Source organism: Mustela nigripes, chromosome 9 (assembly GCF_022355385.1).
Source record: "Mustela nigripes isolate SB6536 chromosome 9, MUSNIG.SB6536, whole genome shotgun sequence".
Classification (NCBI taxonomy): domain Eukaryota; kingdom Metazoa; phylum Chordata; class Mammalia; order Carnivora; family Mustelidae; genus Mustela; species Mustela nigripes.
Genome location: NC_081565.1, coordinates 3180186 through 3195499, shown reverse-complemented (window position 1 = coordinate 3195499; position 15314 = coordinate 3180186). Strand labels below are relative to the sequence as shown.

The 15314-nt window shown below is 62.9% G+C and overlaps 1 protein-coding gene across 10 annotated transcripts in view; it reads left to right on the top strand.

Annotated features, from left to right (window-relative positions):
* The window catches only part of ADAMTS13 (ADAM metallopeptidase with thrombospondin type 1 motif 13), a 28403-nt gene that overhangs the window by 2184 nt on the left and 10905 nt on the right, over nt 1–15314 (top strand). For 9 of the 10 annotated variants that reach the window (XR_009406210.1, XR_009406212.1, XR_009406211.1 and 6 more), the window contains 18 exons: nt 191–302; nt 624–690; nt 1701–1981; nt 2826–2985; nt 3683–3822; nt 5223–5306; nt 5476–5600; nt 5713–5859; nt 7212–7352; nt 7900–8062; nt 8853–8957; nt 9697–9848; nt 9961–10024; nt 11327–11453; nt 11855–12003; nt 12347–12467; nt 13079–13159; nt 14383–14564. Coding sequence is in view for 7 of the 10 variants with exons in the window: in XM_059410400.1 (XP_059266383.1) it covers nt 191–302; nt 624–690; nt 1701–1981; nt 2826–2985; nt 3683–3822; nt 5223–5306; nt 5476–5600; nt 5713–5859; nt 7212–7352; nt 7900–8062; nt 8853–8957; nt 9697–9848; nt 9961–10024; nt 11327–11453; nt 11855–12003; nt 12347–12467; nt 13079–13159; nt 14383–14564 (2401 nt within the window). In the remaining 3 variants the exon portion in view is untranslated. The remainder of the gene's footprint in view (nt 1–190; nt 303–623; nt 691–1700; nt 1982–2825; nt 2986–3682; nt 3823–5222; nt 5307–5475; nt 5601–5712; nt 5860–7211; nt 7353–7899; nt 8063–8852; nt 8958–9696; nt 9849–9960; nt 10025–11326; nt 11454–11854; nt 12004–12346; nt 12468–13078; nt 13160–14382; nt 14565–15314) is intronic. The other variant, XM_059410406.1, reaches the window with a different exon arrangement.

Genomic DNA, 15314 nt, shown 5'->3' with positions numbered 1-15314 from the left:
GTGTAGGATCCGCTGCCCTGGGCCCGGGACTCACCTCGTCCAAGAGTCTGCGGGCTGCCCACTCCCATGGCCCCTGCCCCGAGAGGAAGCTCCCAAGAGTAAACACAGCCTCATCTTCCCGCCCACCGGGGTCTACCACATTCCACACCGTCCAGATGTCCAGTCACAAGGCTCTCTCCCTGGGCTGCAGGCTGGTTTTCCCGAGGATGAGGGAGCCTCACCCCTGGCAGAGAGGCTTGGGGGCAATTCTCACTTCTGCCCTCTTTCTCCTGGGCTGCTGGGGACTTTCCGATTTCCAGCAGGTGGGTGAGTCTGCAGGCGTCGAGGTGTTGGGGGAGCCCTGGGGCCGGGAATCTGAGTGCCTCTGGGTGCCGAAGGAGGGTGCCCTGGGGAGAGAGGGAACTGCCTGGGGTCTTCCCTCAGCCTTGGGGTTTGCCCCTGGACAAGGGGCAGATCTGAGCGTGGGGTTTTGGGGACGGAGTGTGCTCACTGAGGAAGGAATGGGCTTCTCCATTCTGTGTCCTCCTCCCCCAACCCCACCCCGATTGCCCCCTGCCCCTTGCCGCGCCCCTCTGCCACCCCCTCTCCTTCCCCTCTTCTCCCTCGTCCTTTCTGTCTTGCAGCAATTTCTTCAGGCTTTGGAGCCGGAGGAAGTGACTTCTTATTTCGGCCCTGAAGCTACTTTAAAAGGTACTTGTCGTGGGGTCTTCTTGGCAGGGGGTTCTCAGGGTCAGGGCTCTGTTGGGGGGAGGAAGCCCAAGAATCTGCCATCATTCCTGTTAATCAACTCCGGACTTCTGCCAAGTCCATGAAAGCCGGTCTGGGTGTTCTGGACCAAGCTGGGGTTCTGACCCCAGGCTTCTGCTCAGTATCTCCAGGAAACAGTTACTGATTAGCTGGCCCCTTTTGCCCCGGGGCCTCCCTTGGGCTAGGGAAGCCACAGGAGCTCTTGTGGTTTCTGGTCATGGATGGAAATATTTATCCTTTCTGTGAGAAACAAGATAGGCCGTGGCTCAGGCCCAACCAGAGCCTTCCTGTTGCTCTGGGCCCAGTCTGTGGACCTCTGTGCGGTGCCAGGCCCCTTTCCTAGTTGGGCCATTGATCTAAAGGCTGCTGGGGACCAAAGGCAGGGTGGGCTAGTCAGGGTGGAAAGAAAATATGGGATGTGTCTCTTGTGCCCAAATTGTCTGTAGCCTGGGTCAGCTGCGCACGGAGCCCTGCTTGGGGCCACCTGGGGGTGGAAACTTGTGAATCGGAACCCCAGGCCCTTGGAGCTCTTCCCCTCCTAGGGCCTGGGGTCCTTAACTCCTCCGGGGGCTCCTTAGGGGGGAGGCAGGTGGGTGGAGAAGGCTGGCAAGACTGGTCTCGGGCACCTGCTTTTCCTAGAGGCTGGACTTGGATCTGCTCTGCCCTGCTCATGGCGCCCATGAAACTCCTCATGGGTCGGGGCTAGTGTGCTGAGTGAGCGCTGGTCTGCCCCGGGGCAAGGCCCAGATGGGAGAGGCGACTTGCACTCTGCCCTCCTCCCAGCCAGAAGGAGCTGAATTTGAACCCAGGCACCCCCTCCACCGGGGTTCCAGGCCGGCAGGCATCTCCACGTGCCAAAGGGAACGGATAGGGCCCCCTCTGCAGGGCAGGAAGAGGAGGGCCGAGCAGGGCCGAGCCGGGCTGAGCAGGGCTGAGCCTCCTGTCGCCTGCAGTGCCTCCGTTCCGTGTGGCCCCTCTCAGCTGCGTCTGTGAAGACAGGCCCCGGGGGTTTCCCTGCATGACCCCGCGCTGCTCCCTGCACGCCTGGGGCCAGCGCATCGCCGTCTCCTTCCCACCTGAGCGGAGCCTCCTGTCCGGGTCCTTCACCAGCGAGCGCGTGCTGAATGCCTCCCTCCGGCTACTGAGGCGGCTCACCCACCCCTGCTTCACGGGAGGCCGCCCCCTGCTGCCCCCGGGCGCCCGGGCCAGAGTCACTTACTGCTCGGGCGGCTTGGTGAGTGGGAGCCCGGCTTCGCCTCGGGGAGAGGCCGCACTGAGGGTGTGCTGGGTCAGGGGGGCCCCACGGTGCCCAGCCAGGTGTGCCAGAGGACACCGCGTTGGATCTCTGCCTCACGCCAGGCCTCCGAGGGCGTGTTCCACGGAGGTTCGGAAAAGCGGGCTGAGTTCCCCGAGGCCCCTGGGCTAGCCGGTGGCAGAGCGAGGCGTGAACCGGGGAGACCACGGAACGGACAGAACCGGGGCTTGGCGGTCAACCCTTTGAGTTCTGATTCCGGCTCTGTCCCAGGAGACTTGGACCAGTCACTCAATTGGATCTCAGGGTCTTTAGCTGAGAAGTGATGAGGACTGGTGTCCGGTGGCCGTGTAAATCTGTCACTGCGCATCCGGCCGGCTGCGGCCGCTTACGTCATCACGTGCCCCCCCCATCCCCCCGGTTGCTGCGTGGCGCGGCCCGGCGGGGACCGGGACATAAACCATTCCTGGTCAGCCTGGGACTCCTGGTGACTGCTGTGCTGTCTGTTAGCATGGGCCTAGCTAGTCCCTGGAGACACTCCCTGTTTCTGTACATGTGGGACCCCGCCAGTGTCTCTCCAAAGGCCAAGGCCACGACCTGAGGGAGGACTGGAGTGTGGTGGGGGTGGGTGTTGGCTGCAGGTGTAGAAGTGGGCACAGGTCCTCCCCAGCTGTCCCACAAGGATGGGCTTGGGGGCACTGGACTTGGAGAGGAGCCCTGGACAGAGCTCAGGACAGGTCTGTGCCTGGTGCTGTGACGTCCCAGAGAGGCCCTGTCATGCAGTGGGGCCACTGGGCTCAGTGCCATGCTGTTCTCTCTTCTCTAGGAGGGTGACATCCTGGTGGGTGCGGACAGGTTCTACGTCCAGCCGGTGAGGAGGCAGCACCAGGAGCTGGTGCCTCCCTGGGTTCGTGCCCAGCCACACCTGATCCACAGGCCTGTCCCCAAGGTCCCCACAGTCCCCGAGGCCCCAGAAGTCATCCAAGGTACAGCCTCTGGGAGAGGAGGGTGGGGATGCCCTCGGGGACAGCTCTGGGGGGAGGGCCAGCTCTCCCCGATGCCCAGGGAGCCATGCAAAATGCCGCAGCCGTGACTGAACCATGTCATCTTGGAATGAGCCTGTTCTGCCGGCCAGCAGGTGCCCAGAGAGGCATCAGGGATGCAGAGCAGTGCCCGGGGCTTTAGAGAGACATAAAGGACCAAAAGGCCACGCAGTAGCTCCCTCCTTGGGCACTGCACTGCCACCAGGCCCTTTCAGATGCTCCGGGATGCCTGGTCACTACGGGATCTGGCCCTCGGGGTGGGATCCAAGACCCAGCAGCCTCTCGGGCTAGCCACCACTAGTTCTAACAGTTGTCGCAGAAGGTGACCTGCGACAGCTTGGGACGCTCAAGTCTCCTGAGGAGTCAGGAAACCCGCTCCCGGAGGTAGGGGCTGAGAGTGGGCCCAGCCCAGAACCGCTCCCCGGGTGTCCACCCAGCTGGGGGGCAGGGATTGCCTGCCCCCCACATCCCCCACGTGAGAGCTGACCCCTGTCTCCCTGAGTTCTGTAGCGGGAAATAGTAGGGACCGGGCTCACACGGTGTCTCCGAGCCTAGGAAGGACCTGGGCATGGGGGTCCAAAGCCACAAGTCATCTTCCTTCTAGAACCTTCTCTGTCAGCCCTGCTTCCTCCCTCAACAGGCCGTCTTCCTTCCCCTCGCGTCCGGAGACGGGCTGCGGGGAGTGTCCTGCACTTGGAGCTGCTGGTGGCCGTGGGCCCTGACGTCTATCAGGCTCACCAGGAGGACACCGAGCGCTACGTGCTCACTAACCTCAACATGGTGAGTGTTCCTTGTGCAGCGGGCTCCATGGATGGCGCCGGCCCCAACGCGTGGGACTCAGGAGCCTCTGGACACGGCGCCCCACGCCAGGAACTTGGGTGGAATGTGATGGAGCTGGCTTGCCTGGGAGCTTGAACTCAGGCTGAACTCGGTGTAACCCTCAGGCTGGGTCATGCTTACGGCCCAGGACTTTGTGGGGGGGTGTGTGGCCTGCACTTTGCTTCCTCCTTCCCTCCCTCACCTGCAGTGGAGGTGGGTGAGGGCCCAGGACCCCCTCTTGGGTCACTAGTACACCCCACGGCCTCTTGCTACTTGGGTCCCTTCTCTCCAGGGGACTCTCAAATCTGGCCTCTGTCCTGAAGCCCATTTGCTCCGCAGGCACCTCGGCCAGCAGTGCCGGCCCTCTTCCTGTGGGCACCCCATTGCGGCTGGCCTCCCCTTCACTTGGCTTTAGGGGTGAAGGTGGGTGGAGGGTACGTCTCCCACTGAGTGGTGTCGGAGAGACCGAGTCAGGAAAGGAACGTGAGACCCGTGCCCGCAGCCGGAGGGCACGCGTGGGACACACACATGCGCGCGCACACGCGTGCACACACACGGACTGCTCTAGGCTGCCACGGAAGCGTCGGCAGTGTCAGGGAGAGTGCCGGCCCTGGGGGGTGGGCTGCCCCTACGAATGTGCCCTGCCTCGGAGATGGCCACCTGTTTGGGCAAAAGGCGAAGTCCCCCAGGCTGACGGCCACAGAAGGCTTTCCCTCCACTCGACAGATACGGAACCTGGGCTTCTAGGTTCCCTTAGCAGCATCTGAGCAGTGTGGGAAGGGAACGGCGGTGCTCGGATTCCGGCCCAGGCCAGCCGAGGCCCGTGGCCGCACCGCGCTCTCACGGGGCCGTGTGTCATTCAGAGGACGAGCTGGTGCCAACAGCCAGGCGACAAGTCAGCCGCGATCGACATCTTGACACACGTGGCGAGAGAGAGCGAGGAGGCTGGCTGGGGCGTGGGGAGGGGGCTTCTCTGTGGGGTACCCAGGAAAGGGCTTGTGGAGGGAGGGGGCCTCGTGCCTCCTCATGGAGACGTGCAGGTTAGACAAGCCGAGAACAGTTTCAGGTGGACGGACAGAAAAGAGAAAGGACAGGACGAATCTGGTGAGAGAGAGGCAGGGTTGGAACGGAATGTTCTAGACTAATAACAATGGTCTGTGTCCCGTTGTTTTAGGGGTGTGTGTGTGGGGGGGAGCCCGAGCAAGGGGAGGACAGGAGTGCATCTGCCTGTCCCCACGGCTGGCTTTCCGCCCGGCAACTGGCGTCTTCCCCCTGTGCTGATGGAACGTCTTCTCGACTCCAGCGCGCCAGTCGGGCCACGCCAGCCCACACGAGTCTCCCCTCTCTCCTGCCCCCCACAGGGGTCAGAGCTGCTGAGGGACCCATCTCTGGGGGCTCAGTTCCGAGTACATCTAGTGAAGATGGTCATCCTGACCCAGGCCGAGGTAGGTGCCGAGCTGGGAGCCCAGAGTCAGCAGAAAACCCATTTCTGTTCTCTTTACCTCTTCCCGTGGGTCTCCACCTCGTACCAGGGCTGCGGTGAGGACTGAGATGCCGGCGGCCCCCGCTGGGCGCTGCTTCCGTAAACGCAGCCTCTCTTACTGGGTCCCCCAGGATGCTCCAAGCATCACGGGCAATATCACAGCGTCACTGCTGAGTGTCTGTGAGTGGAGCAGGACGGTCAACCCCGAGGACGACGCAGATCCGGGGCACGCCGACCTGGTCCTCTACATCACCAGGTAGCCGCGTTCCCTGGGGGCACCCCCGCCCGCCTGGGAGCTGCCCCCCCTCTGCAAAGGCAGTCCGGCGGGCATGCCTGCACCATGCGGATGTCTGTCCTCTCTTCCCAAGGTTTGACCTGGAGTTACCAGATGGTAACCGGCAGGTTCGAGGGGTCACCCAGCTGGGGGGTGCTTGCTCATCCTCCTGGAGCTGCCTCATCACTGAGGATACTGGCTTTGACCTGGGGGTCACCATCGCCCATGAGATCGCACACAGGTAGGCACCTTGTCCCCAAGCTGAGGCCTAGGAGCTGACCTGGGCTCCCAGGAGGTCACGTCGGGGCTGGCAGAGTCTGTTGGAAGGAACCGATAGCTTTGGCCACAGTGGACTCGGGACGTGTGGGAGGGACAAGGGCTGGGAAATCTGATACTGCTTGACTTCCAGGTGACTAAAAAACCCTTTTCTCCCCCAAAAACAAGCAAGATGAACTTAATTAGAAAATAAGTTTTTTAGGAAATTCAGGTAAAGAGAAAGCAGACGGTCAAAATCCTACCACCCAGAGAGAACGTCTGTTCACATTTTGTTTTAGTCATTTCTTTTTTTTTTTTTTTTTTAAAGATTTTATTTATTTGACAGAGAGAGATCACAAGTAGGCAGAGAGGCAGGCAGAGAGAGAGGAGGAAGCAGGCTCCCTGCTGAGCAGAGAGCCCGATGCGGGACTCGATCCCAGGACCCTGAGATCATGACCTGAGCCGAAGGCAGCGGCTTAACCACTGAGCCACCCAGGCGCCCCTGTTTTAGTCATTTCTTACCCACACGCACCATTTTTTATTTGCAAAATTGGGATTATATTGTATATTGTCTCGTTACTATTTTCTTAACGGAGCAATACATCCCAGACGTCTTCCCCAGGGTTTTTATGATTTTTTTGGTGCACATTATTTAAGCCCACGCTGTTGGATTTTAGGCTGTTTCCAGATTTTTCCTGTTACGGGCGCTCTGCGTTCTGTAGGCATATCTGTGTTCCGGTCTAGCGTCACTTACCCGAAGTGGCGAGTTTTCTCCAAGATCTTTAAGTCTTTTCATTATGAAAGTCGCGCCCGCGTGCAGCGCGGAGACTCCTGAAGTAAAAACCTGGGTCTGTGCCCCTTTCCCTGGGCACCCACCGGCCCAGGCCTTCCGGCCCGTCTGAGCTCTGTGCGGCCCCCCGCACCCCTGCCTCTGTGGGCGGCTCAGGTGCCCGGTGAGCCTGGGCTCCTCGCCCCTACATCAGCCCCCAGCAGTCCCACCTTCACCCCGGTTCCAGCCCCTGCACTGGGCCCTTGACCCCCACCTACCCACCCTGCCTCCACAGCGCCCCGTCCTCTCTGACCTTTAACCCCACCGCGTGGCTTCCCTCGACATTTTTAAAGCCTTTCGATGTTTATTAGCAGAGAGAGGCAGGAGGCTCTGGCTAATCATCGGTGCTCTCTCGGCTGGGAAACAGGCCGGGCTCTCTGGCGGCGGGGTCAGGAGGCCGCTGCGGTCTGAAACCCCACGGCTGGAGGGTCCGCCAGGCCTGGACTGGGGGGGGGGGGCAGGGCGGGTGGGTAGGCGAGGGGACCCTCAGCGGTTGCCTCCGCGCACAGCTTGGGCGTGGAGCACGACGGTGCACCGGGCAGCGGCTGCGGGCCCAGCGGCCACGTGATGGCATCTGGGGACGCCACGCCCGCCCCTGGCGATCTGTCCTGGTCTGCCTGCAGCCGCCGGCAAGTGCTGCAGCTGCTCAGGTAGCTGCGTTGCTCACCCCGCCCTGTCCTCCCCGTGCCCCCATCTCCACGCGGGGCGCACCCCCACTGGTCCCCCAGACCCACCCCTCCCTCTGCCCCAGCCCTGCCCAGCCCGTTTCGTCCCCTCCGGTCCTGTGCCTCCCTCGCGTGGACCCCATCATCTGCCCGGCCCTCTCCTCCATCCTCCCCTCCCCCCATGTACCGACCCTTCCCCCCGCCCCTCCAGCCTGTGCCCCTCCCTCTGTCCACACCTCCTGGTGCCCCGCGCCCTCCGTCCCGCCCGCTCCTGCGTCCACCCCTCAGTTCTGCCCCATCCACGCCCAGCCCCCCGCCGTTGCCTCCACCCTCCATCCGTGCAACCCTCGTCCGTCGCATCCCCCTCCTCACCCCTGCATCGGGCCCCTCAGCTCTGGATTTGAGCCGCCTCCCAGCCTGGGCCGCTCCTGCGGGTTCATGCTGAGAACTCCGGTCCTCCCCCGCTCGTGCCCTCTCCCCTTCCCGCCCCCACCCGTGTCCACCCGCAGCCTGAGCCCAGGTCTCGTCGCAGCGCAGGACGGGCGCACTGCTTGCTGGATCTGCCGGGGCCGCAGGCGGGGACCGCGGGGCGCCCTCCCCCGGCGCAGCCAGGCCTCCTCTACGGCGCAGACGAGCAGTGCCGCGTGGCCTTTGGTGCTAAGGCCGTGGCCTGCACCTTCACCAGGGAGCACCTCGTGAGTCATGTCCCCCCCCCCCCCCCGGTCCACCATGCCGCCCGAGCTCCCTCCACCTGTGCCCAGCTCATGCCCCACTGCGAGCGCCTGCTGGGCCAGGCTGGGTCACTTGTTAAAATTCTTAATTTTTTAAAGAAGAGTCCCCATGTTTGCTCCCCATTTTGACACATTCATTCCACAAATTATGTAGAGCAGACCCTAGCAGGCTCCTGACTCTGTGCCCAGGGAACTTCAATAGGCAGGAACTAAAGGCTTCCAACCCAATGGGAACCTGGAGGGCTTCCTGGAGGAAGTGGCCTCCAAACCAAAGCCTTTAGCAGCCGTGTAAGCTGGCAGGGGAGGGGAGATGAGGGGATGAAGGGGACAGGTGCCCCCAGTGCAAACGTCCCCCTGGGCTGACAGGACTTTCATGGGTCCCAAGCACCTTTGCCTTCATGGTCCCTTCCTCTACATGAAATGTTGAGACTTATTATCAGTGTTTTAAATATTACGTGAGTACTGTAAATACAGTTCTATTAATATTACATATTAGAACATCTTGGATCTCAAAGATCATCTTTTTCTTTTGATTTTGAAAGAAATGAAATCGTATTTGTGGGCCCCTAAAATGGGCCCTGGTCAGCATCCCTGTCCCGTGGAGAGGTGTGCTGTGCCCTCTCTCCCTCACCACCCGCGCCCACGGAACAGCATATGTGTCGGTGGGTCCTGTGGTGTGGGGGTACAATTAAGACTGGAGGCGGAGCCGACGGGCTGTGGTGACCCCGCACCGGGCGCTTGTCTACCCTCGTAGGACATGTGCCAGGCTCTGTCCTGCCACACGGACCCCCTGGACCAAAGCAGCTGTAGCCGCCTCCTTGTTCCTCTCCTGGATGGGACAGAGTGCGGCATGCAGAAGGTCAGAGCAGGAACGAAGGGATGTTTGAGTGTGTGAGTGTGTGTGTGTGCGCGCGCGCGCGCGCCCGTGCGTGTGTGCCCTTGCCCGCATGCACGCGGGGCCCCGAAGCCTGGCTGCCTGATTTCCTGGGGTGGGGGACAAGAGGACCGGTTAGCTGAGGCAGAGGGCCCCGGTGCTGCTCTTGGCCACCTGGTGGGGAGAGCTGGGCCTCAAGATGCTTCCCGTGTCCCCGTGACCTGCCCAGCCTCTCCGCAGGGCCTGGAAGGTGGGACGGGTTTTCTAGGTTTGCAGGACCACTGAAGACTGACAGAGCGCCTGCCAGGGGCCCGCGGGGGATCCCGAGTCCCGCCCTCCCCACACCAGTGCTGCGTGTCTTTTCCCCCCTCCCTGGGTCTGGTGTTGTCCCCCCGTCCCACAGAGGAGACAAAGGCTCTGAGTGGCCGTGATAGCGCGGCTCAGCTCCCTGACCCAGGCTCGCTCTCGCCGGCTGTACCAGGCAGCGTCTTCCTCTGCCCTGCAGACCGCAGGGCCTCTGCCCTTCCTCTCTGCCCGGCGTGGCCAGACTCTTCCTGTCCTCTAGCCTGGGGTTAGCATTGTTTCCTGAGCAGGATGGAGGCGCGGGGGTCCCTGCGTGCACACACCTGCGTGGGTGTGGGTGTCCTGGGGGTGTGGCCTGTGGCTAGGGGGTGAGCATGGCTGTGGTGCCCTGGATGTGGGATGGCGTGTCCTTCTCTTGCAGTGGTGCTCCAAGGGTCACTGCCGCTCCCTGGCGGAGCTGAGCCCCGTGGGGGTGGTGCACGGGCACTGGTCTAGCTGGGGTCCCCCCAGCCCTTGCTCTCGCTCCTGCGGAGGAGGTGTGGTCACCCGGAGGAGGCACTGCAATAATCCCAGGTACCACAGGGAGGGGGCCTCCTTCAGGTCAGGGAGGGGGCCTGCTCCACGGTCCCTGGTTGGGGGGGCAGGGGGTCACCTGTCACCTCTTGTGTCTTGTGGACATTTTCAGGCCTGCCTTTGGAGGGCGTGCGTGTGTGGGCGCTGACCTCCAGGCTGAGATGTGCAACACCCAGGTAGGCCTGCTTCCCCCGGACAGAACGAGAGGCTCAGGTCAGTGGTGCCGGCCCCGGGGAGCCAAAGGATTGGGGCGGCTGTGATTTGTGGCTCACGCCAGGGCGCTTTGGAGAGTGGGGTGCTGCTGTGTCTCTGCTGGGACCCCAGTGGGTCCTCCAGGTGTCGCACCTCTGTCCCCACATGCCACCGCCCTCCCTGGGGGCACCCCCTGCCTAAAACCGTCCCTTTCAGTCCAAGCACAGGTGAAATCCACATCATATCAAATCACCCGTTTTGAAGTGTGGAGCCCAGTAGCGTTGGTCCATCTCTAGCACGTAAAGGAGAACCCCAGACCCACGAAGCAGTCACTCCCCTTCCCCAACCTCCAGCCACTGGCAACACCGGTCGCTTTCTGTTTCCGTGGATTTGCCTGCGCTGGGGCGTTTCATAGAAGTGGAGTCCCACGGTGGGCGAGCTTTCGTGACTGGCTTCTCTCACTCAGCATCACGTCCTCAGGGTCATCACGTGCGGCAGGTGTGAGCAGTGCACTCCTTTTTGTGGCTGAACAACCTCCCCTCGTGCAGACGGGCCTTGTATCACCTGTTCATCCGTCCGTAGGCATCCGGCCCGTTTTCCCCTCTTGGCTGTCGTGAATCGTGTTCCTGGGAACGTGTCTGTCCATGGACTTTGGTGCCAGTTTTTATTTCTTTTGGGCAGACTCCTAAGAGAGAGGTCCCTGGGTCATAAAGCATTTCTACATCCGTCCAGTTCTTTCTTTGAGGAGCCCCCGCCAGCCGGCCCAGCAGGGAAGCTACTCTGCTTCCCCGCCGCAGGGCTGAGGGTTCTGGTTTCCCCACGTCCTCCCCTTCTGTCCATCCTCGCTGTCCGTGGTTTTGATCATGGCCATCAGACTGGGTGGTTCCTTGGACCTTGCATTAAGATCCGCACCCGGTGAGACCTTCCCTCCCGCCTTCTGCAGGCAGACTCAGGGCCTCCCCAGCCTGGGAGGGCGCAGTCTTCCCCCGGAGCACAGGCTCGAGGGAAGGGAGCCGGCGAGCAGCGCTCTGTACGTCTGTGTCCTGTCCTTTGTCCTGGCAAATTCTCCCGGATTCTTGCATCAGCAGAGAAAGGCTTGTCTCCCTCAGTGTACAGAGCAGGGAACCGAGGCGCAGCCAGGAGCTGGGCTCCAGCCCACATAGTGACCCGGTCACTGCATGGTGCTTTGTGGTCCCCAGTGGCAAAGGCTGCTATCCTAGGTGCCCTGCCCCAAGCCCCCATCCCGGGGCCCCTCCTGTGCCTGTCCTCTGCCTCCTCCTGGCCAGGCCTGTGAGAAGACCCAGCTGGAGTTCATGGCCGAGCAGTGCTCCCAGACGGACGGGAAACCGCTGTATCTGTCCCCAGGCAACGCCTCCTTCTACCGCTGGGGCCCCGCTGAGCAGTACAGTCAAGGTGCGGCTGGCCCCATCACCCCGACGCCGTGGAGGGCCGGGCACCGGCTCCGGCTCTGCGTCGGTCGCATCATGTCCAGGCACCACCCCTTGCTGCTAACAGGCCTGGGGCTCAGCTTTCCCATCTGTAACACGGAGATGGGAGCAGGGCGCCCTGCGCGGGGAGCGGATTCAGTGCGATGACACTGGGGGCTGTGCCAAGGACGCTCCTCGGCTCGTAACTCCGCGATGCTGCTCCGCCCTGATTGCGGTCACGGCCTCCGGAGACAGGACCCTTGCCCCCAACTCACAGGAGGAAGCGGGGTTGGGGTGGTGGCCGGAGGCGTGGGCGCGCCGGGGGTGCTCTGCGGTCTGTGGAGTGGCCTTCCCTACACTGGGGCCCCTGTCCCTCTGCCTCCCCAGGGGACGCTCTGTGCAGACACATGTGCCGGGCCATCGGCGAGACCTTCATGGTGAGGCGTGGGGACCGTTTCCTGGATGGGACCCGGTGTGTGCCAAGTGGTCGGCAGGAGGACGGGACCCTGAGCCTGTGCGTGGCGGGCAGCTGCAGGGTAGGCGTGTGCAGGCAGCAGGGTGCCCTCCCAGCCACGGTGGCCTTGGGGCCAGTCCCATGGGAAGTCAGAGGCTCAAGGGCTCCGGGGGTGGGGTGAGGGGGCGTCTGCGGGCGCTGGCCACCATGAAGCTGCGGCGGAGTCTGCACGGCTGCTCCCAGGGCGCTGGGGTGGCCTTGGAGCCGGCCGGAGGTTCGGAGGTTCGGAGGTTCGGAACCCTGCTGTGACCGTGGGCGAGTCCCTTACACCTGCTTCCCGCGTCGCCCTCGGAAGCTGCAAGGGCCGCCCGTCAGAGCCTCCAGTGTCACCCACCCGTGTGTCACCGCCACTGCTCTTTCCACAGACATTCGGCTGTGACGGCGCGATGGACTCCCCGCAGGTGCGAGACGTGTGTCAGGTGTGCGGAGGGGACAACAGCACGTGCCAGCAGCGGAATGGCTCTTTCACGGGCGGAAGGGCCAGAGGTAGGGGCTCCCCTCGGGATGGGGATCTAAGGATCTAAGGATCACCTGCCGCTCAGAGCCCCAGCAGCGAGCCCAGGACCCTCCGCATGGGCCTCCGCCTGCTTCCGCCTCCCTCCTCCTCTTCGCCGGCCTCCCCGAGCAGCTGACCATTGGCTGAGGCTGCCACGGGCAGTGGCACTTCCGGGTAGCCGTGCTAAGACCCAGACAGGGGACAGCGAGGAGTGGCCTGGCCTCGCCTCTCCTCCCCGAGGAATCCTGTCCAAGGGGATGTTATACTTGGGAAGCCTGCGACTCAGCTCAGTTTCTGAAAGAGGTCAAGTCGTTCACAGAGTAGGCGCTTGGAGTCCCCCTCCCTGTGGTGGGCCATATGCTGAGCCTGGAACCTGGGATTCGGTCCCTCCACCTGGGCCAGGCAGCCCCCTGGAAGGTGACTGTCCAGCCTGGCTTGGATTGGCCCCTGGTGACAGGGGACCCTCTACTGCCTGAGGCAACCCCACTGTTAGCTTTTGGCCTCAAGGTGCCTCCCCCTGCCCACCCGGGACATCTGAAATCCCCCTTTCACTCCAACATCTGTGACCTGAGACCCCCCCACCCCTGCTGCTTCCTTCTAGAGTATGTCACGTTCCTGACCGTGACCCGCAACCTGACCAGCGTACACGTCACCAACCGGAGGCCTCTCTTCACGCACCTGGGTGAGCTGGCCCGAGGGCGTGCCCATGACAAACCAAAGCTGAGAAAACACTGTCCCCCAGATGCCCTCACGACTTTTCCTTCCTAAGATTCTATTTACTTACTAGAGAGAGAGAACATGAGTGGGGGGCAGAGGCAGAGGGAGAAGCAGGCTTCCCGCTGAGCAGGGAGCCGAGCTGGGACTCGATCCCGGGACCCCGCGGTCACGACCTGAGCTGAAGGCAGGCGCTTCCCCGATGGAGCCGCCCAGGAGCCCCCAGACGCCCTCACACTTCTGACGCCACCTGCAGTTTCGGGGGTTCCCTCAGCACCGTCAGGTCGGATAAGTCCCCAGGAGGACCCCCAGAACACCGAGAGCGTTTCTATGTGTGGATCTGGCTTGTTCGAGGGCGAGGAGATGGTGAAAGAAACCAGAGCGGAGATGCCTGTCGGGCGGAGTCTGGGAGGGCTCGGTGTCCCGCACCAGAGTGTGGCGGTGGGCACGGGCTGTCGCCAAGCCCAAGCTGCCCCGGGCTCAGCGTTCAGTTTGATGAGGACGTCGTGATGTGAACACGACGCACGGCCGAGCGACTGATGACTCACGTGATGGCCTCGGTCTCTAGGTTCACAGAGGAGACCAACCGAAGCTGCTGTCCGGCTTCGCATATTTGGTCTTTCTGGCCTGGCCGGTCCCCACCTTAAGCAAAGACACTCCTGTCTGTGTGACTTAAGTCCCTTCCTGGAAGCCCAGGGCAAAGGCCACACCTGTCTCTGGGCAAGGCCGTCTCCTTTCCCACTTAATGCCACAGTGTGTCTTGATGTCCGGAGGGTGCCCCTACCTGCCCTTGACATCTGGAGTCGGGGGATGGTCCTGGGGGCCTTGAGCCCCCGAAACCTGCCTGCAGAGCTCCGTGTAGGCAGACTTGGAGAGAGGGCAGGTCCACGGTGCTCACCAGGTTCTGGACAGAGGTGCAGGGCCACCGATGTGTGGTCAGATGCCTGTGGGCATCTGGGAAGGTGTCCCCTGCCTGCCGCCGAGACTGCCTGGCCGGCCAGGGCACCGGGCAGACGGGCTCCCTGGGAGGGCTGGGGCCCTGGGAGGAGAGCTGTGGCCCTGGGGATTCGTCCCCATGTTGCCACCATCCCATTCGTTAAGTCAGGACCTCTTCTGTGAGAGGGCCAGCGCCCCAGCTGCCACAGGTGTGGGGGAGGCAGACCCCCCGCCCACAGCCTCGCTCCCCCACAGCCGTGCGGATCCGAGGGCGCTACGTCGTGGCGGGGACTTCCAGCATCTCTCCCAGCACCACCTACCCCTCCCTCCTGGAGGACAGCCGTGTGGGGTACCGAGTGGCCCTCACCGAGGACCGGCTGCCTCTCCTGGAGGAGATCCACATCCGGGGACCCAGCCAGGACGAGGTGGAGATCCAGGTGATCCGGAGGGCCTGGGAGAGCCGGCGGGGCCTGCTCCTGCTGTCACCTGCCCCTTGGCTCAGCAGTCCCATGGGGGCGCACGGGAGTCCCTGCAGTTCTGAACGTGGGTGTGCAGGGGTCGTGCCCCGCCCCCCGGGAGGGCTGTGGCGCGGGGGTCTGAGATGAGCTGACGCTGCGGGCCCAGCAGGGAGAGGATGATGTGTGCGCAGGGTGCGGCGTGAGGAGGAATGAGGGGAGGGACCCCACGTGCGAGGAGCCTGGAGGCTGCACAGGTCTCCAGGGCTTCGGGTTTCCCCCCGGATACTGGGGTGTTGGGGCCAGAGCTGCTGAGGGGATTCTGGGTAAAGCGCAGGGGCGATCAGGCCTGTGTCAGGCCTGGCCGAAGGAGGCTGTGGGAAAGAGACAGTGGGATGCCCAGATTGGAGACCCACTGTGGGGGGTGTCCCTCCTGGAGCAGGGGCAGCCCAGCTGCTGGAAACAGGGAGACCCCGAGGTCAAGGGCTGGGGCCCGGGGACGCAGGTGGACTAGAATTTGAATCCTGCCTCGGCAAGAACTCGGCAAGGGAATTGACTCTTCTGAACCTCAGTTTCCCCATCTGCAAAATGGGGCAAAGAATACATACATTATGAAGTCAGTGTGAAGATCCACCTCTTAAAGGGGCATTAAGCGTGCGGTGGGTGTCCAGCGCCCCACACGTGTGTGCCCCGAGCGGTGGCAGCTGCAGCCCACACGCTTGCTGGCTTGGA